At 36.5% G+C, this 27,379-nt stretch overlaps 1 protein-coding gene across 1 annotated transcript; it reads left to right on the top strand.

Moving 5' to 3' along the window:
* The first annotated feature begins 321 nt into the window (after positions 1–321).
* LOC105385699 lies at positions 322–18,451 on the top strand. Its single transcript, XM_038111704.2, has 4 exons — positions 322–489; positions 1,298–1,735; positions 11,255–11,436; positions 18,257–18,451. The coding sequence occupies exons 2-4, from the start codon at positions 1,309–1,311 to the stop codon at positions 18,446–18,448; spliced, it is 801 nt and encodes a 266-aa protein (XP_037967632.2). The 5' UTR covers positions 322–489; positions 1,298–1,308; the 3' UTR covers positions 18,449–18,451.
* Positions 18,452–27,379: the final 8,928 nt, after the last annotated feature.

Below are 27,379 nucleotides of genomic sequence, written 5' to 3'. Positions count from 1 at the left end.
GAACTGTGACGACCGAATGGCGTAGTGGTTAGTGACCTGACTACTGAGCCGATGGTCCCGGGTTCGATTCCCGGCTGGGGCAGATATTTGTTTAAAGACAGATATTTGTACTCGGGTCTTGGGTGTTGATATTTATATTTAGTATCAATCTATCTATGTATTTGTGTAGATATATCAGCTGTCCGACACCCATAACACAGGTTCTGCCTAGCTTGGGGTCGGATGGCCGTGTGTGAGATATCCCCACATATTTATTTTATTTATTTATTTTAACTTAAAAAGGACTTTTAACACAACATTTGTGTTTCTGTATTTTTAAAAGTTGTTAAATTTTAAATTACTATATTATACAACATTTTGATTAAAGCTCATAAATTCAATTCATACTTAAGTATACTTAAGTTAATTCTCAGTTGTGAAACCGGCGATTAACTGATCACTAAACCGCTTGCAAATTCGTGTAGACAACAACAACACACTTCAGAACTGGTAACTAAGTTTACGTCTTTATTTATTAGTCAATGGTCGAAGAAACTGTAGGCGAGTTTCCAAGTACACCACGAACCTCTGGCGACCTAGTTATCAAAGTACAACCAACAAATTAGTAAAACATCCACCCTTACCCTCAACCCATTAAAAAAAAAGCATATTTATTTTCTTACTGCTGGGCAAAGGCCACCCCTTTTTCCTTCCACACCGTTCGATCTTGTGCAACCTCAGCCCAGTTATTATCATATTTGTCCAGGTCATCCCGCCATCTCCGTCTCAACCCTTTAATGGTAGAAAAAATAATATATTTCATTGATTTTGGACCGTACGTGTGGCGGTTATATCATCATCACCAGCTAATAACCCGTGCTTTAATATCTACCTACAAATACCTACCTACCTACTTAAACACACATTTTCTTTTATCCAATTTACAACACCTTTAGGTCTTTCGCAGGGGTAAATAATTGGCTTAACTAAATATAAATATAAACGAACGCACGGGTTGTAATACAGGTTGATTTTTAATAACACATTTCTGTCAGAACCTATTTTCACGAAGCTATACTTAGTAACAGTAGTTTAGCGAAGTCCGTGTTATTTATTTACTGTTTTTTCATATAAATCAGTTTATTCTGAGATTTTTGTACAATGTTTGGACTTGATTACTATTTAGGTAGTTAAAACTTTTAAAAATTTGATCATAGGTATGAACTTTTGACTCACGTAACATGATTCGTGTTATACTGTTATTTCACAGTCATCAAAATGCCTACTTAACAATAAATTTTCCATCTAATTGTTACAGATTTAGATAAAATGGCCGCGAACGCCGCAATCATCGCCATACACATCATATTCATCATAACCTTAACCCACCAAACAGAACGCAAAGAAGAGGGATACCTACGAAAAGTAAAAGACGCCTGCTATCTACACGGAGAAGCCTTATCTTGCGTCAAATACAAAGCTATAAAACTGGCGAAAAACGCAATTTTCCCCAAAGTGACCAACGAGACAATACGAGCCAGCCATATGATAAGTTTTGTTCCTTTAGATGAAGAGACTATACGGAAGTTTGATGCTCAAGATGTGAGTTTGAACGTAAGCGAAGGGAGAGGGCTGTTGTCAGAATGGTCAGAATTGACGAAATATATCGTGAAAGTGGTCAAGGACTTCTTCAAGACTAAAGGCTTGAGGGTGGCACTACCAGACGGCGCGAGGGCTATTGAAGACGATGTTGAAGGTAAGTAATTATAATAATGTATAATATTTTCCCTTTGGAAACTTTACAAGTAATAGTTAGATTCATTAATAAAACAATAAAACGTCGATCCATATTTTAACCTATCATGTGAATGCAAATGTACTGCTAAATGGGTGCCACTGACTAACCCTTTATTACAGTCACAAGCGTAAAATGTGCACAAAAAGATAAGTTACATAAATTCTCTTTTGTGCTACGAAACTTACGATATAGCTATTTCATAAAAAAGTTACTGGACGCTTTAGCTATTGAACTGTTTTGTCACTCTCTGTCAAAGAAAAAATTGTTCTCTGTCAGAGAGTGACAAAACAGTTCAATAGCTAAAGCGTTCAGTAACTTTTTTATGAATAAGGGGGTTACGAACATAGACTAGAATATGTTACTAATTAGGCATTTATGACAATGTTTTGACAACTGACGGGTTAATGTAACTGGCAGCTTTTTAATAACTAAGTAGCTACAGAAGAAATAAGTTGTAGAGACCTAAGTATGTACAACTTTTTTTGGTATCATAAAAGATTTCAGACTGTCGAGTTAAGTTTCAAAATTACAAAACCAAAAACACGTAAATATAAAAACTTTTTTTAAAAGTAGCCAAACACTTACTCGCGTGTAAATCATAATAATTCTAAACTGATACCTAATTTATTTTTAGAAATCCCTTTCTCAAAACAAAGCCTGGGAACAATAGGCGCAGAAAGCCGTATTTCTGATATTAATTGAATCCCTCGGCCCAACGTCCCAAGGCGTTCAGGAATCACCAATTGGATTAATTAGGCTCGAATTTTTCTGGCAGCTTTTTCACCGAATTTAAAAAAGGAGGACACTCTTATTTTGAGTTACTTATCTTTATGTTGTTGTAAGGACGTGCTAGTCAAACCAAGGTTGATGTGCGAATGACTCTTTATTAAAAAAGTAGGTATGTACATTGTTTTTTATCATATGTTTTTTATTGATATTGTATAATTCATGAATGAATGAAGTTTAAAAAGAGTAAGTATATGTCTTGTCTTAGATTAGTTTGGTTAGAGCCGTAGTGGTGTAATGGATACGATCTTCGCATTCTCGTTCTTCTGAATTTAAGTTCAATTACCTAAACTATAGTCATACGTTGAAAATATCGTGAGAATAGTGTAAGCCCACCTACCCGCAGTGAACTACCGTGGCGGAAAGCAGTCCAAGCTTAGGAAGGAATTTCGGACCTTATAACAATGATTTCCAAAGGAAGGATACGCCCGTCAGAACATTTTGTTTAAAGAAAATGGCACCCGCGCGCTGGCCCTAATTCATACAAATTCAGACAGATTTATGTGATTTTAGGGCCAACACGAGGGTGTCCTTTTCTAGTGTGGTTGGGCCTGTCCTTACGCTAGCACCTAATATATCTATAAGTCAATGCCTTATAAAGATAATATTCACAGAGGTTCTATTCAAGATTGGTGCGCGACTGCTCGTACTAATAATTGATACAGAGAATAGAAAATACATTGATATAATGTTTTAGGGAGTATTCGAAAGCTATCTTAGTATCTAAAATACAGTATAAATTCACTTTCGACTAACTAGGATTGGCAATCAGCGAAGTTCTTGAAAGGGGAGAACTTAAATCATAATTTACAAACGTCCAAGAGTAAAAGTTAACTTTGTGGTCGAGTAACAGCTGCTTCAAAACAAATAGAGCAAAGAGAACCACAGAACTATGTAGAGCTGTTAGATAGGTTTGTAGTTTTATTCATAGTAGCGCCCTTTCAAAGAACTTTCTTGCTAAGGCTGTGGGCGCAGTGCGGTTTTTGCGTAATATGTGTTTGTAGAGGTAATGTCGGCGCACGCTGATTTTTAACTATTGTCAAAAAGCAAAAGTTGTTGATGGTTTGCAAGCCCTTTTAAACTGACAGTTATAACTGTAGGTATATAAATATGAATATGAATCTCTTGCAATATCTTTTTATTTAAATAAAGTACGTGAGTCCTACTAAGAGTAACTCTACAATTTTGAAAAATGCCTTCGCAATTTTTGGCCGGAAATTGCGCAACCTGATAACTTTTGCTATCGGAGCTGGAGAGAAAAATATTTGGCTCATTTTTCATCTTGTTACTTTTGCAAGCCAAATTGGCGGCATATACAAAAAACTTGGCAAAGTATCTGGCCTTATTTGTTCTCTTTGAAACAAGATTTTCTCTTCCAAATCATAATTTTGCTTGCTGCACTAAAGAGGTTTGGTGCAATATGCTCTGTTTAAATCAGATGCTGATTCCTGAAAAAATATTGGGTTTTAAGGGTCTCAGCGGTCAGCGAATCACAGAACTGAATTCTATTCTTAAGTTGACATCAGTATCAGATTCTTGGGTGAAAAACTGTGTTTTATACCCACTTTTATGTTCTGTAGGTGATTTTTACGACAAAATAGGACGCTTGTTATTTTTAACGAACTCAAGTGACCATAGACATAATAATATAATAATGGTCCAAATTTCAACTTTACATATTAACGCGTTCCTGATACAAAAGGACGGGAGATGGAAAAATGGCTAGACAGAATACAAAGTGATTCTATAAGGGTTCTATTTTTACCTATACAGTACGCAATCCTAAATTTGAGTCTGTTACTACGTCAGAAAGGCTCTGTCAATGAGGAGAAAAAAATACGAAAGAAACTACTCGAACATCTTTTCACCTTTCTGCTTATTATAAAATATGTATGCTATGTATAATTATCATTTTTTCAACTGACATAGCTGCCGTGGACAAAGACACTCGTTTTAAAAATAACAAAAGCCCGTATTGCTTCATTTTGACATAGAATTTTGCTAAAAAGATTGTGCAACGCATAAATCCATATTTAAATAGCTTAACGCACTTAATTAAAACCGGGAATAATAATTTTATCTGAATTTGCTAAAGCTCGTAATGTGGGCTTCTAAAGCCCTCATAATCGTATTAATTATCCCTCGTCCCTTTCAGAAACATTACCGTAAAGAATATCAGGGCCCAGCAGTAAAAATAATACCTATCCTATGTAAATTATACATACTTACAGTACCAACGGGGAAATTCATGCTTGCCCGAACTTATTATATTTAATTCAAGTAATATCTATAGACGTTTCCATGCTTACCCCCAAATTTATAAAATAAACTGTCAGGTATATGAGAGGATTGCAAGCGTCAGATTTAGACTTTCTGCACCTACATTCCCAAAGAGCCTTACCACCAAAATTTGGACACATGCTAAACGCTGTCCACCTCATAAAAAAGTTAATGAACGCTTTAGCTATTGGACTGTTCTGTCTCTCTCTGACAGAGAACAATTTGTTCTTTGGCGGAGAGGGACAAATCAGTTCAGTAGCTAAAGCATCCACTAACTTTTTTATGAATAAGGGGATGTTAATTTACTGTCGGACGCCTTAAAAATGAGTCAAATTTTGATTCAAACACCCATTTTTTTACTGCTGCCGCCCAGAAAAAGTCGAAAGACTTCGATGACGCTTATAAAAAAAAAAACAATTTTAATTATTAGTGTCACTCGGGAACCTGCAGCAAAGAATCGAAACTCATCGGCCTAAGCTCGAACAATTCAATGCCAAATAAATTGTGAAATAATCGATTATATTCACTTTGATTTGTGACTTGATTTGCTTTGCGGAAGGAACTAGTTTAAGGTATCTGAAAGGTTACGTCTAGTTTGACGAAAAATATAAAACAAAAAAGAATTATCAAAATCGGTCGATTTGTAGTAGTTTTGCTCATAATACATTCATATAAACATGTAAACAGCATGTACGAGGACAGAGGCGAAGATCTAAGCTTTCTCAAAGGTCATATACTTGCGAGGGGCATTGACAACTGCCACCAACAAGCCGAATACTTGGTCACCGGATCTGAACGCCTACAGGAGAGGATGACCGCTGGGGCTGTCGCCGCTTCAGAACAACGGAACATGGAAAGGAGGATGCACAATTTAACATTGCAAGGGCGTGTCCAAGGGTTCCTCCAGGCTTTTAAAGCAGCTGCCTCAAGCCTTATAGGAAAACCACAGAGGACACCCGAGAGGCGCCAAATCTCCAGAGAACCTAAAACTGGAAAAAGGCTTGCCCAGAGGAAAATTACTCGAGCGGATATGGGCCAGGTGGTCCCACCGAAGCTGAAAACAGCTACCACCTCAAACGACCATCTAGAGAATGCCGCCATCGAATTTATGGCAATTACAACCGCCACAAAGCAGGTAAATCTCTTGTCCTGCAAAACGATCATGCAGACCTACAGGCAAGAGAACGAAAGCCGGCTAAAAGTTTTACTCGAGGAGGCCGAAGCCTGCATATACGATAACAGTAGTTGCCAAGTCCTCAGAGGCAAAATGACTGGAGCGTATATGGCGGCTTATAGCGAGGAATGCGGATTCGTGCCCTGGGAACGCAACATCCCGAAACTCACTCTCCCACACAACAACCAAATGGTGGTCGTAGCTCAGTGTACCAGGATTATGCTAGAGGACAAAATCCTAGCAAAAGCGGAAACCATTAACGCTACCTGGAATAGCTGGACGATGCCCACCATCGCTTGGGTGAACGGGGTACCTGGATGTGGGAAGACAACCTGGGTGGTAAATAACTTCGATGTGAGCAAAGACACCATTATCACCACGACAACTGAGGCGGCCGTCGATATACGAAACAGGCTAGCGCATAGGATCGGGGACATGGTTAGAACTAGGGTACGTACGATGGCATCAGTCCTAGTAAACGGCTTTAGAGAACATGTCGGATGCCAACGCCTGATAATTGACGAGGCCCTGATGAACCATTTCGGGGCAATCGTAATTGCCGCCCGCCTGTCCCGTGCCAGTGATATTGCTCTAATCGGAGACATCAACCAGCTACCGTACATAGACAGAGAGAACCTATTCGAACTAAGGTACAGTCGCCCAACACTGGTAGCAAACATCACCCAGGAGCTGTTGTGCTCATACAGAAACCCCATGGATGTTGCATACGCCCTAAGAGAAGTATACTCAGGCATATACGCAGCCACAACGCGTATCCAATCCCTGCAGCTGAAAAGGTTTACAGACGCAGCAATTCCAAAATCCCAAACCAACACTCTATTCCTGACGCATACACAGGAAGAAAAAGAGACCCTGACCAGCCAAGGGTTTGGAGAAGGAACGGGATCACGCGTCTTAACCATACACGAAGCACAGGGATTGACGTACGAATCCGTCATTATCATAAAAACAAAAGATAAAATAAAGTTGCACGATAGCATACCTCACGCAGTAGTGGCGCTGTCGAGGCACACCTCCGCCTGCACCTACTATGCGGATGACACCGAGGACGCTATCGGCAACCTCGCTAAAACGGCAATAACAGCACCGAAGAAACGGATCCTCGAGTACAACCTAAAGATGGCAATAAAAAATCGGGACAAAGAGGTCGTTGCCCAGCAATCAAGGCTTTTGGCAACGCAAAATGGAGCGGAATAGGAGAATTTTGATTTTAATTTTATATTGACGGCCAAACCGTATTGCATGTATTTTATAGTTTTGTTATGTATAGTAGGGTAAATCGTGGTATAACTGGCATGCGTCAGTAACTGGCACTATGACTATAAAAGTAAATATATTAAGCTTTTGGATATAGTAAGGCCATCTTTGATGTGTCTACAGCAATCTCCAATCATTCATTGATATTACAGTTTAATTTTACACCGCTAGGTGGGTATTTTCCGGCGCTAGAAATTATCTCAGTCAAAGCGGCGAAGATCGCCAAAAAAATGCTCGTGTGTTAAGTTTTTTTTAAGGAGACAGCAACATTTGTATGGCCTGTTTTTGTGAAAATAAATAAGTTTTTTATAAAGTGACAATAACAAGGAAGTAGGGAAAGGTCTAAACAATATCATAATAGCCCGATTTACTGTGATTTTGGTTGCTTTTGAGTTATATTTGAGGGTGCTAGTTACTGAAATGTAATTTATATCTTCACTTAGTAACTGGCACCCCCCTGCCAGTTACTAATATTTTGGGTTTTGTAATTTTAAGCTATTTTATGCCTTCTATCGACAGAAAATACGATTTAAAGTGCACTGTAAAAACCCCCAGTGTCTAGTTAGCTTTGTTTCAATAACTGGCACGGGGCTGCCAGTTACTAATTTGCATAGATTTTTCTAACGCACCAGTAACTGGCACTTACTGGTGCGGTAAACATTTATTTCATGTTTCTTTTCAGAAAAATCACTAAAATCAAGGCAATCATCATCAGCAGTCTGTAATTGTCCACTGCTGGACCTCTCCCAAGCAGTGACACTGCACTCTGTCCTTGATCTTCCTCATCTAGCCACCGGCCAGCTGTATAAGGTCTTTGGTCCAGCTAAAGCTATCCCCCGCTACGCTAGCCTGTTCGTGGTCTCCACTCTAGAGCTGGTTTGCCCCACTGGTCATCGGTTCTTCAGCAGCTATGGCCGGCCCACTGCCACTTGAGCATACTGATTCTAAGAGCTATATCGGTCACTCGAGTTTTCTTACGGATTACCTCATTTCTGATATGGTCCTTCAAAGAACCACCAAGCTTAGGTCTTTCTAATGCCCACTTATCGGTTTTGAATCGGTGGACCAATCCAACCACGTCTTACCAGCAAGACGCACTGACTGAAGACCTTGGCCTTCAGGTTTTGATGTGAAAATTTGTCAAAACTTTCCCTATCATATCAGTCCAATCCAGTAACATGTTGAATGCACCTTGCAGCTTCCTTTTCGAAGTTTAGAAGGAACTTCGAAAATGAAGCCTAGTCGAATAGTTTGTCCAAGGTAGACATAATAATATTGTTTCTGCACTAAGGCCGCAAAGCATTTTACTGAGTTTCTTCAGATTGCCACTGTGATAACATGAAATGGCGATGTGATAGGGGTTGAAGACATTTCCAATGCATTGGTAAACAGCTTCGGGATATAATTTAACACCCCCCTGTCTCCTCTTGTTTTGTGGTCCTGGACTTGGAAGGCATCTCATCTCAACACCTCGATATAACGAGGGGATTCCAGAACTGCCCAGGTCTCGATGTAATCAAAGGCTTTCCTTGAAGAACTTGATAGAAAGACGGTTCGTGATGACCTTATACAATAACTTATACATGACTTATAAAAAAAATCGGTCTATTCTTCTTTAATAAGGTCTTATCATCCTTCTTGAAGAACAACACCAAGTTCTTGCTCCACGCCTCCAGTGTTGTGCCAGTATGAAAAGGCGAATTGAAGAGCTTCTGAGGCTGTTCAAGGATAGTAATAGGTTTCAAAAGCGCTGTACTATCTATGTCTTTACCCAGAGCTTTGTCCTTTTTGAGCTGTTTGAGGACTATCTTAATCTTACCTCTGTCGACGTCTAGGAAATCGTTAGTGTGGTGGCGTGTTAATGGAGCTCTGTAATCAGTGAGCAAGTGAAGCTAAAAGCCGTAGAAACCTTCAACTTCCCCATGAAATTTCCGATTACAGGCAATCATACTACCGTCAGCAGTCTTCAACTTAGCCAGGTCACTTCTCCCAAGCTGCTGAATGAATACATCAAGGTCAACAAGCATTTGCTTTCTCCATTTCCGTTTCCAAATCCAAGGGTTTCTCGATTTGTTGCATCCATATGGACCCACGATTCGTCGCATACTTGTACTGTCATTTTGTCGTAGAAGTCGACCATTACACCGGTGATTTTGAGTGTTACCGGTACAGAACCTAGACAGGTAGTTGTACATTACCTAATATCAAATATATTATTGATTTTAGAGTACTTATTGACCTAATTGCATGATTTTTAAAAGGTGCCAGTTACTGAAACATCATGTGACAGTTACTAATTTTTACTGCCAGTTACTAGGTTTTTTGGGGGTAGCGGATATAAACTTCATTAAAATCGAATATTAATCTTATATCTTTACAATTTATGCCTATAATTGTTGGTCGTCTTATCGCCAGTAATTCAAGCCTACCAGAGCTTAAATCAGGCCAATACTTAATTTTTAAATTATTTTTTTGTGTTGCAAATCGCTTAAAGTGCCAGTTACTAGTACTTTTACCCTATATAGCATGTATTGTATAGTTTTGATATGTAGGTATTGTATAGTATATCATGAATTAATATTATCTGTATAAGAACTAACCAATAAAATTAAGATAGTTTTAAGAACACTGTCACCCATTAACACCAGGCAAAACAACAGCGATGACAAAAGGAGTGTGTGGCCACTGACAGGCGTCTGTTAAGTTCTCTGAAGACAGCTGACACTGGCCCTACCCTTCAAATGTTTGTTGCCATTATAATTGTAAGTGTGACTGTGTGAAACAAAGAAAAAAAAAAAAAAAAAAAAAAAAAAAACAAGAAATGCACAACTGGGGGTTTTTAGTCGGTTAAAGGCCGACACTACCTGGGTCCCCTTCCCAGGTGTCTGTGTAGATTTTCCTCCAGGAGTGCAAAAAAAAAAAAAATTATTAATAATATATAGGTATATATATATAAAAGATAAAATATATATATTATAAGCTTCCACATTGAGTAGTGAGTAGTTAAAAGATGAAGACAAAAAACAACCAAACTCTCACAATATATTGATCTCTCAAAAAGGCACGGACATAAAGTCTGTGGAGTGATAATAAAATCTTAAAAAAAAAAAAAAAAAAAAAAAAAAAAAATTTAAACAGCTGTTTCAAAAAAAAGGGCCATACTTTTTTTCTGTTGGTACAAGGACATGCATGTATCATAAAATTAAGCATGTAACATCCTATAGCACATAACACTCTGTGTAATTTAGACAGGACCAACACCTGTATAAAAAGTATGTAAAATGTTGGCAGAAAAATACTTTTATTTAAATTGCAAAACATACGATGTCGGATATTTCCAAATTAGGATTTTTAATTTACATTCACTCACGTTTAGGAAGGCAGACATGAAAAATACATAATGAATGATTTTCTCTCAACAAACTCATCCAGCCATAACAATAATGTCAGTAACGATGTCTCGTTTGAATTTATTTTTTAAGCATCTTTATTATTATTTCCATTTGTTTCGTTTGTTATGACTACGTTCGAAATAAGCTGAAACTTTTCTAACAAAAATACTGTGTTATTAGCAGCTATTTTAAAATGTTATTTTGTAACTTCATCTCTGAAGATAAAATGCTGTTTTGGATTTGTCAGTTATTTTTGGAGGAAAATATAATTAATAATTAATAGGGAACCTACTAAAGGGAAGAAAACCAAAGTATCGGGATTTGAACCATCACTTTGTATAAATTATTGAGCTCTACTTATTATTTCGTTACCTTTATAATAACTTAAAAGAGCGTTTATATAGGTTTTCTAAACTAGAACTTCAAAGGACGTACATAAGTATATTTACTTGTGTTTTTGATATTTTTTTTTGTACCTACTCTAGTTCGTCAAAGCAGTTGTACATACTAGGGGCAAGAAGGTCACAAACCACTTACACTCATACCTGTTTCCTCTGTTTCTTTCAGAAGAAGGAAGAGGGAAAAGGAAGAAGCTAGCGCTAGTCATCCCATTCCTGACTCTCATGGCAGTATTGAAGGCAAAACTTCTGCTGCTGCCGATTTTATTAGCAGTTCTTTTAATCAAGAAACTGCTTTTGGCAGCTGCTTTACTGATACCGAGTTTGCTTCACACACTTAAGGCTTGTAAGGTAAGAGGATCTTTCGTTTTTTTTTAGTTTGCGAAGTATGTTTAGCATCATCATCAGCCTAAGTATACCATATATTATAAGTGCAAGTTTTTGGCACTACCGGTGAAAAATAAGACAACAAGGATCGATTTTTATTGATTGCTTTTTCATTGTAAAGTTATATAATCTAAATACTCATGAAACAGCTTTTCCATAAATGTTGTTTGATTGGAAATTCAAGTGTCTGCATGTCAAAATCGCGAATTTGTAATGAATAGTTAATAAGTACTTATCATATTTAAAACAATTAAGTTCGCGATAGAGGTCTTATAGGTAGTGTGTACCTAGATGATATTGTATCTTAAAACCGAGTAGGCAGCTACTTTTATCAACAGGCTTATGTTGTGTTTTTTTCAAAGGGAATATATTCAACCATAATACAATACACCCTTTCATCGCAACATATATTATTAAAATAAATATACATCTATAACTAACATACAAGAGTATAAATGTGTATCTAAGAGGTATACAAAAATGATGTAAGTGGTTTTGTTTGATGGATATTCGGATCCTATTGAATAGAGTTTCTCATATATCGTTTCCTGTAGCTTTGTGTAGAAATAGTATTAGATATTATTACTTAGGTAATTTCAAGGTAATCATATTTTTGATAGATTCTTGTAATTTGTACAATGTTGATGAAAATCGATAAGATCGGAGGGTCACAATCATACTCACTCACTCTCACTCTTGATGGCTCGTTGACCCGAAGTGGATCTTGGCCTCCGCTACCAAAAGACGCCACTTCTCTCTGTTCTGCTCAAGTTCTCGCCATTTGTCCGCTTTGAGCTCGCGCAGATCCTTCTCCACCTCATCTCTCCAGCGATATTTGGGGCGACCGACTGGCCTACGCCCAACGGGTCGCGCCTCGTATGCCATCCTAGCCGCCCGATCCATCATATTTTAAATAAAATTTGTAGAGCGCATCTAACCTAATCTTCATCTTAGCCAGTCGGTAGCAAATACACCAGCGAGCAATGAAAACGTTCCAGTCATATTATTATACCAACAAATTACTCCTAATGGAAAGGGCTAGCTAAATGACGCCGTCTGCAATACTGAAGTACATTTAACAGCGCATCAGAATACTACCAACTAAAACATAAATATTTTTATTAAATTTTTATTCAAATAATAAAATTTATTTTTTCATAGTAAAAAGTCACGTGACCAACATAGTTTCTATGAGAAATAATAAAAAAAAACGCGAGTTTTGAAGTTCTGATTTCATTTTCGGGCTTAGATATACGATGCTGCACATGTAAGTTTCGGCTTAGTACTTATACCCTTTTTGCAACACCCTGTATATTTATTAATACTACGTAAAAAACGTGTTTACCGTACCTTATTTTGTCCTATATTAACAAGTAGAGTTCTCGGAAATATACAAATTGGACTTTTCAATGAGTAAATTAAATGTGATAGGCCTTTTGGGGGTTTTCTGTGCATGTATTTTCCCCATTACCATAGATTTACGCAATTGAGCATATTGAAAAGAAACCCAAGGATATTCTTGTCACAAGAAATCTTCAACATTTTCGGTTAGATGGGAATTTGTAAAGATTTGACCTAATTTAATATGTTTCGTCTTTTGTTTAGCGATCTCTTTTGAGGGCTGTATTTTTTCTTTGCTTTGGTAAAAAGCTGTGAATAACGAAAATTGAACATGACGTGTATCATTTTATGAAATGTATTCACTTTGTCATGTCATGGCAGTCCTAAGATACATTATTCAACTTTTCGTAGCACTTTTAGTACTAGCCTGTCTCATAAAAGTATAAAGGTGCCTTCCCACCAGAGATGTGCTATGCTCCTATGGTGCGATGATGTGAATGAAATCCGTTCCCACCAGTTCTATGCTATGTGGTGTGGACCAACCACCAGTTCTCTCCTATTTGGATTGATGGCTATCAAATACATCCATAGCAACGCAGCGTGGAACATAAGATATCTAGTAGAAAAGCACCCCTAAGAGCCAGAAAATACACTCACGGCCAATGAAAATGTTCCATTGAGAAAATTACCAAATTGCTAGCTTAATGACGCATTCTGTAAAAATGAAGTACATTTAACAGGGCATCAGGATATCACCAACTAAAAATATAATTATTAACAAACAAAAAACCCGACTGCACGCTAAAAAGATGAAAACAAGCCCCAATGTTAATGTATTTTTTTCATTGCCCGGCAGTGTATAATTTTTTATTTTTTTTCTGTGATTTTAATCTGTGATCGGTTCCTTAACCAAAAGTAGGTTTGATGGAGGTATCAGGCGTTTAGAGTTACTTGTCCAGTGACAAGTACTCTTCAATCAGCAGGAAGCAAAGGTTTCGTCCAGCTCCAGTATTGTATGACGTTTAAGCCGACGTTTGTGGCTGTGTAGAAGGATCTTGTGCCATGGGATTGGGATGATTGTCCAGGCGTATTTTATATTTGAAGCATGATGTAGCTATTTCTTGCTTAACAGTTGGCATTCCTAGGAACTCGTGGACTTCTCTATTGGTAATAAACCAAGTTTTGGTATCGTTATAGAATCTCTATGTTAGAGTTACAAGCACTGCCCCAGAGCTGAATGCCATTTGTCCATATTGGCTTGAGAATAGTCTTGTAAACTAAAAGTTTGTTTTCTAATGATAGCATTGACTTTCTTCCGAGCAGCCACCATAGACTTCTGTATTTCAAGTTTAACTCATCTCTTTTCTTTTTTATGTGCGTTTTCCAGGTCAGTCTGCGGTCCAGGTGAATTCCCAGGTACTTGACAGAATCAGAGTGTGGGAGTGGTTCTCCTGCCAGCTTAACTTCAGGGCAATTTCCTTTCCTCAGTGTGAATGTGATGTGGGTTGATTTTGAGGAACTAGATTTTATACGCCATACGCTTAACCATTTGCTTATTTCGTCCAGTTCAGATTGCAGTAGAAACGAGGCCATGGAGGGGTCTGAATTATTAGCCAAAATCGCAGTTTCGTCAGCGTAGGTTGCAGTCAGAGTATGTTTACGGTCTTATTCATAAAAAAACCTTAAAGTAGGTTTCCTGAGCTCAATAGCTACGGAACACTTTAAGCCTATTTGAGGTTTCATAAAAATCTCTAGTCATAATCGTTCCGTAAACCTTCAATAACTATAGTGATGCTATACCTTGTTTCACGGGGAAAGACATCTGATACAAACAAAAACTACCCTTATTCGAATGTAATAAGGGTCCTGTCAGATGTCTTTCCTCGTGAAAAAAGGTATAATAGATTTCACAGACCAAACATTTTGACATTTACCCTATTAAGTTGCCGGTCTGACGAAACCATAAACAAAAATAGCGAAAACTTTCATTCATTTATCAATCTCTATTATCTATGTTAGCCACGGCGCGGCACTTAAAAAAGTTTACGTTGGCTTAAAGGCGCAGTGGCCAAGCCAAAACCCACAACAAAAAATAAATAAATTTTTACGTTACCATGGCAACTTATTTTCAGCAAATATTAACTCACAACAAATGTCAAATCGTCAATAAAGCATAACAGCTGTTGACCGGCCGCCATGTTTTTGTACAATAGGAGGTTTACGGAAGGTGTATAGTAGGGTCCAGCCAACTTTAGCATATCAAGGTTTTACGAATCAGTTGGAGAGTTCTTTAGCGCTATTGATCGTTTATGAATAAAGTTTTTTTGACATTTGCTTATAGCAGGCCTATAGGTCTCCCGTAACTTTTTATGAATAAGACCGTTAGTTTTTGGAAGGTCGCATGTATACAGGGAGTAGAGCGTAGGTCCAAGAACAGACCCTTGAGGCACGCCTGCATTTATATCATAAAATCTTGACATGGAACCGTTCTCTTTTACGAGAAAAACTCGATCACACAGGCAGTGTATAAATGTAAATGTATTATTAAGTACATAATAATATTTTCCAGTAACCAAGAACGAGGATTGAATTGCATTTAACAATAATTGAATAGCAGTATATCATAGCAGTTGGATGGGAGTTAGAATTTTTAATTTCTGATGTTTTAGCGATGTACACAATATTTATAAATAAGGTAAGGATAATAATAATATGATTATATAATTATTGGTTTGCCTATAGGCGTGGAAATTGTATCACCGTATCTTTATTTATTTGATCCTACTTTAACACTGATTGTGTGGTCACCACTGACATTCATACGTCCAACTTTGCCCTTATATCTGTCGTAAACGGGCATAGTTTAACTATACCCAATATCATACGGGCATAAACCCCCACAAAATCTCGGCTTGTCACAAACTTTATGACGAATTTGGTCACACTAATTTATCGCTCCGACGGGCTTTCTCATTTTGGTCAAATTATGTGGTCAAAGTCTTCGTGGTTTGACTTTATTGGTCAGTAGTTCCATGAATAATTGAAATAATTGTTCGATTGAGAAGTTGTTGCAATACTTTCTAACTGTCTCGTTTAATTTGTAGCCCTACCTTATGGGAGTAGTTTCTTTCACCAACGTATTGGGCCTTGTGGACCCTCTTCTAATGTGTAAATTACATATTAATGTAGTTGTACCTAATTCAGTTCAGTTCCGGAAAGTGTTTCTAAATGTTTGACTATCAAAACTTCCTTAAAATACCTTAAAATTTGTCATGAGGGGACTATTCGTATCGTATCCCTGTCACTTGTGAAAGTAGATAGAATAATCGCTTCTTCAAATTGAGTTACTGACAAACGCAAGAGGACCTGCCTTGCGATTTTGTAAAATCAGACATCTCACTTCGATCTTCATTCTCCCTTCACCTTTCACTTACGTTCGAACAGTAATATGTCATCTCATACATTATTTGTCAAAATCTCGAAATTCGATGTGTCTAATAACAATTTAAAAACTCACTCCGGATTCAGAATCGAGTTTTGACAATTAGCTTTATAGAAACGCACGGCTGGTTTCTCACTGTGGTGCAAGGATTCGCTAATTAGATTAGCGTCAGTCGCTGACTATCCAAGTGTAGGCACCTCCAAAACCTAATTAAGGGCTGAGTCTCCTATTTATGACGTAGGTCGCGTCCAGCGTCACGCCGTAGGCCGCGTCACGATGCTCACTATAGAAATGTACTGATGCGGTCTCCCTCACACGCCGACGTTGGCGCGTAGACGTAGTGAGCATCGTGACGCAGCCTACGGCGTGACGCTGGACGCGACCTACGTCATAAATAGGAGACCCGGGCCTAAACCGATTCAGACGTCATTTTACAGTAAAACATCTAAATAGCACAGTAATTGGCCTTGTAACCCGTTATTTCCCCTGATAACTTCGTTAGTAAAAGCTCGTACATAGCACATGAGAATGTAAAGTACCAGTTAAGTATGAACCCAGTTTTGTGTTTGGCTGAATTATCGCTGATCAAGAATTAAGTACTTTTGAGCCTATAGTTCTTGATTAACAAAGTAGCATAAAATTAAAAGCATTTTAAAGAGACGGTAATGATTCTTCAAGGTAAAGATAATAATCTCATTGATAGATGCTGTCCTATTTCTATATCAGAGTTGGCGTGCCACACGTAAACAATTTCAAACTTCTTACATGTGTTGATTACTTCGATGTGTTTACCTCAACATTATCGGGAACGTGAGAAAAAAAATACATGTGGACGATAAAAATAAACTTGATTATTGTTAATAAATGGAGTGGTTTATTGACAAAGGATAAAATTTTGATTCATAAAAAAAAGTTCTTAAAAAGGCATTTTTCAAAATATATAGGGACATAACAGTAAGTATCGATTTCGAAAAATTCAATGCGATAAGTCTTGAAAATGATTGTACCTAGTGGGTAATGTAGAAAGGTTTCCAGAACAGTTACATGATAAATTAAAATACTGTGGAGAAAAAAAAGAAATATCCAATTTCTCGTGTTTTATTATTGTTACAATTGTCGATATCCAATAAGAAAATAATAATTCATTTTATGTAATAGCTACTTCAATTACGAGTATGTTAACCTGATGGCTGGACTGTTATGTTTTTAGACAATTTATATTGTATTTCTTGAGATAGAAATCTATGAATTATTTGTTCAGAAAATGTAATAGTAACGATAATAGTTTTCTTCTCTAAGCATTTGTTCGAGTTCTATTTTCCTTTTATAGATTACTCTCTCATTTTTTTTTGTAATTTATATTGCCCGTATAATTTTGTGTCTCTCGGGATTTTTGAAACCCGAAATTGATAGAACATTAGACAAATTAAATATTTATAAGTATTATTAATAGTAAATTGGAAAGAATGTTGTTTTCATCCCTCATTTTATTTTAAGAGAAGAATTAAATTATCTTCTTATATACCTTATTTGTGCGTGTTCGAATAATAGTATATCTCCATAAGTAGCATCTATTATAATATTAAATATATGATTTTTTATTACGAACTTATAATTTTTTTATAGGTGTAATGCTTGCAGACAACGTATTAGTATGAAAATTGTAGCTTTCGGCTCCATGTACATACCTATTATGAGTTTATTTTATATACAGAGTGTTGCAAAAAGGATATACTAAGCCGAAAGGGGGTGACTCAGGGAGTCATCCTAAACAACTTTTGTTCTATGAGTTTTGGACTCAGAAGTCTCACGATAAAAAACGCTTCTTCTTGGAAACTTTGTTGGTGACGTGACTTTTTACAATGGGGAACTGTTTTCAATAATCGTAGAACAAAAATTTTTCAGCATCACCTTCTGAGTCACCTTTTCGGCTTAGTATACCACTTTTGCAACATCCTGTATATAAATATTATCATTGTACAAATACCCATCTCTTCCCAGGTCCACCACGCGCCAATGCACTCCTACTTCGGCAGCGCCGACACTTCAGACTTCAGCACCGGCTATAGCAACAACTTCGTCTCCTCATCAGGGTACCCCAAGGACTGGGCGTCCAACCGTGCCTACGCACTGTCTAAACCTAGAGTGACCCCACAGCCGGGATACGTGACCGCCCCTGGCGGGATGGCGTAGGGGCTACTGGAGTTGTTTTGGAAGTAAGAGCTTATGATGTTTGCTATTTATTTTTGTGTACAAAGGAATACCCACTAGTTAATATAACACCGTTTTGGTGACTGTATAATAAGTATAAAATATATAATTTTTTTGGGAACCAAGTTTAAACCTATATTTTATTAATGGCAGTAAAGGTGACTTGCACCAAACATTTAATTGTAAAGAAATACATACAGACGAATTATTGAGAAACTCCTCCTTTTTTCAAAGTCGGTTAGTAAAATCTATTGCTCGCTTGCTTTGACAGCACAAGACAGCAATAGATTTGAATAAGTATATTTAATATTATTAATAGCCGAGTCCTAATTGCCTCTTTAGAAATTAACAAGGTCCACAAGCTGAAAATCATATTACACAAGTACCTACCGACTGACCCTAAAGTTTTCATTTTGTTGTTTTGTTTGTTGTTGTACAAAATTGTTATTGTTGTTGTTGTGTCACATTTTAAGGTAAATTTTAGTTAGTAAATATATATACCCGAATGCTGAAAGAAAAATAATAACAAAATATATGTACCTAGGGATGTACCTAGTTGGTAGTTAAAGACTATTTTGATTATGTAAGTTATTCATTTAATTGGTGGATGTGTGTTTGTAATAAAAGTACAACTTTTAGTTTGATTAATGTTATGGTTTATCAGTCTTGAATAGTTTTAGTAATGCCTATAAATTACGTTATATTATTAATATCAATGTAGGTAAATGTATTTATCAATTTGTTATTTATCGTTGAATTATGTTTAGTTATGTCATGTCTAGTTGTCCACAAATTTGCTTTAGTACAAATGATTTACTTGTAATGACTGAACTTTTTTATAAATAATAGTCCTATAAGTTATTTATACTATGATAAAATAAGTATTTATTCAGTTTGGTTAAAAAAAGCTTACTAAACCTAGTGTTTTTATTTTTATTCCTCTTAAAAACAGAGAAAAAAATCTTATAATACTCCGAGTCCTGTCAGCGATCAGAAATAAAAATATATAGATACCTATAGATAACTATACAGGGTGTTGCAAAAAGGACTAAGCCGAAACCTACATGTGCAGCATGGTATATCTAAGCCCGAAACTGAAATCAGAATTTCCCTTTTAGCAACACCGTGTATAAAATATTACAATATAACACGGTTTATTAGTGCATTTGTCCGTGTGAACGGTCCCTAAAACTCCAGCATACCTTCCCGTTTCGTAAAAGGACGTTTCGAATACTTGTCGATCAGCTGTCCAAACAATAATGTCCATTATTGGCAAACGCCCCACTTCAAAGCCCAATGATTGACGGACAGGACAATTAGTTTACGTAACTGGCACTTGGGAAAATAAATGTCGTCGGATGGTAGAAAATGACTCTGCCTGAGTCCAGGGAAGAAAAAAAGGTGGGTTATAATTTTATCTGGTTACTCTGTCTGTTTCTGTATGTAAAGCTACTGGAAGGCTACTCTATACTGATGAAAAATGAACGAACGAGAGCTGTCGCGCAATCGGAACATTTGGTAAAACGCAATAGAGTCGTGTCTCGCGCAGCAGCGCTACGAAACTTCGTTTTTCGTCATATATAGAGTGACCCCTCCAGATCACATCCAGTGGCGTGCTTTGAGAGATGACTGGACTGCTATAGGTTGATGATGATGATGATGTCTGTTGAAGGACTGAAGTACTGGAGGTTGCGTCGCTGACTGTTGTACCAATGACGACCGAATGGCGTAGTGGTTAGTGACCCTGACTACTGAGCCGAAGGTCCCGGGTTCGATTCCCGGCTGGGGCAGATATTTGTTTAAACACTGATATTTGTTCTCGGGTCTTGGGTGTTGATATTTATATTTAGTATCTATCTATCTATGTATTTGTGTAGATATATCAGCTGTTCGACACCCATAACACAGGTTCTGCCTAGCTTGGGGTCGGATGGCCGTGTGTGAGATGTCCCCACATATTTATTTATTTATTTATTATTTAATGGTAGTATGATTATGTATTTTACTGAAATCGTAGTAATAATTTTATTTTATTTTTATTTTTGGCACTCCCTTACATTTTTCTCTCTGTACCACTGCTACACAAAGATGATTTACCGTTTATGTCAAGACAAAAAATGCAGAAAGTATATACGGGGTGTTGCAAAAAGGGTATACTAACCCGAAACCTAGGTACATATGTGCATTTCAAAATTCGCGAAAAATAATATTAATTTTCCATAGAAAACGTGACTTTTTACTATGGAGAAAGAATATTTTTTTCGCGAATTATGAAATTGCACCCTGTTGACAGCTGTATTTACTTCCACAAACTCATTTTATTGCAAGCAAAAGTGCGTAGGCGATGATACGACGTCAAAAATAAAATAGCTGGTTGACCTTCCGAGTCACAGTATTACAACACAATAATGTCAAAGGTTCTGCTGTAAAACAATACGACATCTGTAAATGTTTCAAAACTTTTTGTAAAAGATGAAATAAATGCAGTAATTTCCCCAACTACATAAGTTTTTTTAATCTTTTTTTTTAACTACATAAGTTGAAATTACATTAAAAACTTTTAAACTAAAAACGGAAGTATATTTTTGCAAAGGATAAGGGGCAAAATTGTATGGGACCCATACCCAGTTAGTTACCCATCTACCAATAACGACCAGAATGAGTTTTATGACTTATGACGCATTAAACTAAGTGAAGCTCAGCTTATACAAATAAAACTTGGCGTGCATTTGACTCTTCATTATCGTAGGTATATGAATCTTATACCGAACCGATAATTATATTTTTTAGGAACTATAACTTTTTTCCTACAACGAATTTAGATTAGCCCCCACAGTAACAAATTATAGTAATGAAAAGAGCTTACAGACTTTGGTCTGGTCTTTATTGGTCGGTGGGTACATTCCACCCCCATCCTTTCTTTGCGGAAACGATTGTCAGCAATATCGTTCAACTTTGTCAAAACAAAATCATTAACATTATTTCGTGTGTCCTACCCAAAATGGATTGACCATAGAATCCACCACGAGCACAATACCAATAAATGAGGCAGGAACCCACTGAAATCGACTAAATCAACTGTAAAAGCGTTTATCACTGCCCATTGTCCTCTCAAGACCAGGTTTAACCGAAAACGTATCCTATTCCATTGAAACACGAATCAGGAACCGCGCGGGTAAATTTTAGGGATCAGTAGCGGAATGGAAGCTGAATGAGGGGTCGTTTGTTTAAGGTTGAACACAATAAATGTGATTATGTATCAAGGTTAATGTGTTTGAATGTTCGGCTCTAGAGTTAAGGAGAGAAGCCAGCTGGATTATAGGCTAACAAGTGACACAGCCACTGGGAGACTTGTGGGCTTACAATTGAGGGCATGTTGTTCTATGGGTATAATAATATACCTACAGGATGTCTGTGAAAGTATGCATAAAACAAAAGTGAGTGACTAAGTTGCTTCTTATATTGGAAAATAGGTGTATTCTGAACCGCACCAAAAATACGTGACTTTTACAGTCACGTATTTTTGTTTCTATTGTCATCGTCATCAGCCCGTAATCGTCGTCTCCTGGGCATAATGCCTCTCCTAAGTTTGTATGAACAAGCATACAAAATAATATGTCCAAAGTTGTAGAACATAAGTCTGGAGGAGATAGCTTTTAGTGATAAGACCGACATTTATACTTACATATAATGATGTCCACCAACCCGCACTAGGCCAGCGTGGTGGACTAGGCCTAAAAAACCTTCCTTAATTGGAAGGAGACCCGTGCCCCAGCAGTGGGGACGTGATGGGTCGTGATGAATATGATGCATTTCTAAATTGTAAATGCCTGAACATTATAATTATAACAGCAATATCAGATTCACGCGCCAACAAAAGCTATCATTCAATTAAAAGCAGACAGAACTCTGTTTAAAATTAGCAAATAAACTTCAATCATTAGATTGATTTCAAACAGTAATTTCTAAAATTTCCGTTGGTGAATGTTAATTCTGTACGTATTAATTTGAGGATCAATCAACATTTGTGTAGGAAATAAGCCATTTCAAAGCATAATATTTGGTCGGAATCATAATTACTTACAGACTGGAGATCGTTTTCATTCTAGCGAATACAAGACTCATTACCTAAACAAATATATGAAAAAACCTACAGCAACGAATACATCATATTAATAATCTGGTTACCGAAATGAAGCTAAAAACAAAAATGAACATTGAAATTCATGATTAAGATAAAAGTAACTATGTCGAAAGTGAAATGGTAAAACTTTTTTCGTTTCGCATTTTTCAATATATTTTTGTACATTATATTCGGACTCTATATGTAAGTATATACCAAAACTCCGCACAATATTTTTGGGAGTTGGAAGAAAAAACTCACCTAACATTCATAAATCAATGCGATATTTCAAATTTAAGGAGAGGGCTGTGGAACAAATCACTTTAGGGCTCAATAAATCTATCAATGAAATTCCGTGAATTTTACGTGAGTTTTTTATTTGAACACAGCTATTTCTTCTTTCCATCTAAAAAGTCGAATAGAATTACACTTCTGTAAGTATTTGTTCATTACGTTAATTTTGCTATGTCCAAAATGATTAGGCGCTGCGTTGACACACAAAATCTTTTTAGTCATTTTCGCAGAAACTTGAGTGTAGATTACGCAAAACCGGTCACCTGAAAAAACTAATGGAATTTTACAGTAAGTACAGCGTCTGTCTTTTTCTTTACTCTTTGAAAATCAATTAAATATCTTTCATGACAGCCTGTATATTACTGTTGTCACCACAAGGAAATATGGATTCCAATACAAACTTAGACAATAAAGCACCATCACTGAAGACAAAGATACAAATACACCAATTAAGGCGAAGCTTTGTGAAGAGGACAAAGCTTTGAAAGACCGACAATTATCGCGTGAGGTTTGATTTGATTGAATTCTGAAGTACTTCTGAAGTGCCCTTGTTTTCTAAATGTCATAAACAGGAGGGTTGTTTACGGTAGCTTAAAAAAACTAACGAACTAAACTAGATTTTTTTTTATTGACGAACGTATACTATACTTTTTAAAATATAACATGAGCCCTGTGACAGTTTGTCATCATTAATTTATTAACCGTTGCAAAGGGATTTACTAAGTTATCCTATTTCAACAAGACAAGACTTTAGTAATAGTCGGTTTTAAAAATGGATTTTATTTCAAAAGCTGATTGTCTGTCCATGAAAGTCGTTAACTCGTCCAATTTAAAAAAGTGCGACTTGAGCTTTAAATGAGCTTTTTTTAGCACAGCTTTTTTATGTACTTTATGTTTATTTATTTTTTATTTGTTTGCTACAAACACATACAACTGAAAGAGAACAAATAGAGCTAAAATAATGTAGATAATATTTATTTTATTTCATCACGTTACGTTCAGCTATTCCAATGACCGGTGGGTATCGGTTGTTTGGAAGATATACCCGGCCCTGCCACTTTAGCTTGCAGAGTTATCTGTGATTAAAAATATATCAATAGCAGTCTACTACTACTTTCAGCCTACATCTCGGTATTAAGATTTCTTCCTTGTTTATAACCTTTGTCCTCCACCAATTGCTCCTATCAGCGATCTAGGCAACTGAGGCAACTAAGCCATTTCATAATATTATTAGAAGTATATTTTTGCGTTGGAAAATGACGCATAAATAATATTTTCCAAAAGAATGTCTTTAGCCAACACAAAATGTACCGAATGATTTTTATGCGACCAGCATTGTGACCGCTGAATAGTCTCCTTACAAAAAGCCAGTGAACAATAAATTGCGGCTAAGCTAAACATTGAGCATATTTGAAGAGATTTAGCTCTTAAGTCTCGGACATAAAGGCCAGATAAGGGGTGCTATTTATGCTGGATTTCAGGCTAGCTCAACTTTTATGGACTTCTTGAGGTTGCAAGCAAAAACGAGGGAATGATACAGAGCGTTGGGAAAGCCACTTTTTGTTGCAATAGATGTGGTCGGTATAGCTAGGTATATTGTATGTAATTCCTGGACTTACATTAGGTACTATCCTTTAATCTTACCTAAAATAGAATTATTTCACATAGTCCAGACGCAAAAGTTGCATTGACATTCATAGCAGGCTAAAAACAGAAAACCAATGCTATGAATCTATTTACAAACTCATCGAATAAAAATAAAAAAAAACAAATGAATTGAAGTCGGAAGAAATAAATCATTCAATCGGCGAGTGTCTCTTGTTTCTTGTCAGTTCATTAGAATAAAACGAAAATACACTTTAGCCTTTATGTCGGTTAAAATAGGGTTTTTTGTTTATTTTAATTCGAATGTTTGCGATTCTAATTCTGAAGTGATACGCACAAAAGTAATACAGTTTGGTTAAAATATTTTTGTGAGATAGCTCTATCGTAGTAATACTTACCATATCTACATTTCATACTAGGTATAATATAGAAATTATGTATCTAAGTCATGACTATGTAAACTAGAAATATATAAATGGATTATAAATAAATAAACAGAGGTATGTGAGCGAAGATAGAAAATATATTATGCAAAAGGGGTGATTTATTTTATACTTATTTATTTATGCCTTGAACAGTTTAAATTACATTAGTACTGTTTATAAAACGTCGAATTTCATGACCATCTAGTCTACTAAATGAATGACGACATTATGTCCAGCATTTTTTCACTTTCTGTTAACAAGCAATATCTACGGAATAACTCATAGCCTACTTTTATACCGAAAACCTCGCGGGAAATTTAAAGGCAAAGAAAATACGCTTGAAACTTTTTACTTAAAAATATAAATTACTGGTAATTTAGACACTTGAAAAACTAATTTACATAACGACAGTAAAAAAACAATTTAACACTATTATCGTCATAGAAACAGATTTACATTTTAGCCCACGCACTCTACACTATACTTTAAATCCTAATGTACATAATACATAATTAATATATAAGAGTAATTTAGACGTACTAACTGATCATGTTTAGTTACCATGCGTAATCGGATCACCGATCAGCTGATCAGCGTTAATTTGTCCATAAAATTATTAAATTGGATAACTAAGTAATCTATTTAAAGGTACGTACAACTTCAACTATTGAATTATTCCTCAATCATTACTTAGGCTTAGCACGAACTGCGCATGTTTGAAGCTGCATAAAAGTTTAAGGCTGCTGGTCCACCATAAGCGTAGTTTATATGCCCAATCTGCTCTGAGGGCCTAGTGGAGACTTTTCTAAACCGATCGAGCAGTGAAAATCGACGCAAATTTGTTTAGCATGGAACTACGTGCAGCACGTATACCACGAGATGGCGACTGTCTCCCTCGCCTCTTTCAATACAAATTCGCATTTACTCGCCACTACTCGAAAGGTGTAAAACTCCCACTCCGCGGGCTGATGGACAGGAACCCAACACGTGGGGTGGCTTTTAATACAAGTGTTTTTGTCAATATCGCCTCCTGAGTCACCTCTGTCTTGAGTAATATCTATTTACCATACATAAGTATTTTACAACTATCTGTATAACATCATAAAGTAAACCAATGACCCTAATATTTTCTGTGAGCTTTTAGCTATATTTCTCTCTCTATTTCAGTACCTACAGAATATTATTATTATTATTATTATATTGCGTGAAAAGAAACTTGATACACAAATATTTCAAATGGTTTGAAGTTCCCTAGAGTTTATATTAGTAACGTAAGCTTAGGTCAGCAGATCACTTCAAATAAGATAAACGGAATATCCGTTAGGAATAACTGATTAATCGTGATCGGCTTGGACTTCGGTCCGCTACGGCTGGTATGTTTTCGCGTGACTGCTCGTACTTTCCACCTTCTAACGACTATTTATAAGAGAACCGAGACTTGAAAGTATTTTTTCATGAATTTTCTCCTTTGTAATGCTGTTGCATCAATATTCATACCGGCTGATGTTTTCGGCTTCTGGCGTATTGGATTTTGCGATTTATTTGAATCCGCTCGATCTTTTTTTCTCTGATAGGACGTATTAACTAGCTGATCGACGAGTCCGACAATGCTATCTTAGCAAAAGATACAAGTTCATCAGGGTTTTTTTTTCTTATTCTTTATTATATCTGGAACTTATGTGGTCTTTTAATTAATTCAGGACTACAAGTTAAAGACAAAAAAAACATTATACATAATAAATAGTAGTATTAATAATGCACAACAAATATAGTAAAGTAATATTTTATTCGTTTCAAAGGTCAGCAAAGCTTTCATAGTCGAGCTAGCTTCAGTGATCGTAACTGAGCATTGAAGTTAAGCAACACATGGCGCGGTCACCCATTGGATGGGTTGTTGGTTGGCGGCACTCTCTCCGCTTAAGCTTGCTTGTGTTGTGGTCCACCAACCCATACTAGGCTAGCGTGGTGAACTAGGCTCAAAATCCTTCCTTCATTGGAAGGAGACCCGTGCCCCAGCAGTGGGGACGTGATGGGTAGTGGAGATGAAACGGCAGCATTATTTCTATATCTTAAATCTGCATTAGCAGTGCGCCGGAAAAATAACCGATGATCCTAGCAGGACATACGACTTTAGACAGGTAGCCGGTATAGCCGGTGTAGGCTAGATGACGAAAAACGAGGAAAGAGTATTGGGGCGCTCGTTGTGAGCTCTTTGTCAGCTGAGGATTATTACAGGCTGATGATGATGATGATGATGAATCGTATTTAAAATTTTAAATAAGTTTTGTCATTTCGTATTCCTGAAGCAAGTTTTCAAATTTTCACAAGAGATACACAAGTTAGAAGTAAGTAGGTACCAAATCGACTTTCTTATAAATATTGAAGTAATAATTATGTTTTTTAAAACTTAAACCTTATTTAAAATGCTTACCTACCTTTATTTAAAATGCTTACTGTATCTCCGTT

Source organism: Plutella xylostella, chromosome 26, assembly GCF_932276165.1.
Source record: "Plutella xylostella chromosome 26, ilPluXylo3.1, whole genome shotgun sequence".
Taxonomy (NCBI): domain Eukaryota; kingdom Metazoa; phylum Arthropoda; class Insecta; order Lepidoptera; family Plutellidae; genus Plutella; species Plutella xylostella.
This window is presented reverse-complemented; position numbering and strand designations above follow the sequence as displayed.

Excerpts from the sequence above, each read along its gene's own strand:
- LOC105385699 (XM_038111704.2), top strand. The coding sequence starts at position 1,309 with ATGGCCGCGAACGCCGCAATCATCGCCATACACATCATATTCATCATA. Across the intron at positions 1,736-11,254 it reads TATTGAAGACGATGTTGAAG|AAGAAGGAAGAGGGAAAAGG; the intron begins GTAAGTAATTAT and ends TGTTTCTTTCAG. Across the intron at positions 11,437-18,256 it reads ACACACTTAAGGCTTGTAAG|GTCCACCACGCGCCAATGCA; the intron begins GTAAGAGGATCT and ends ATCTCTTCCCAG.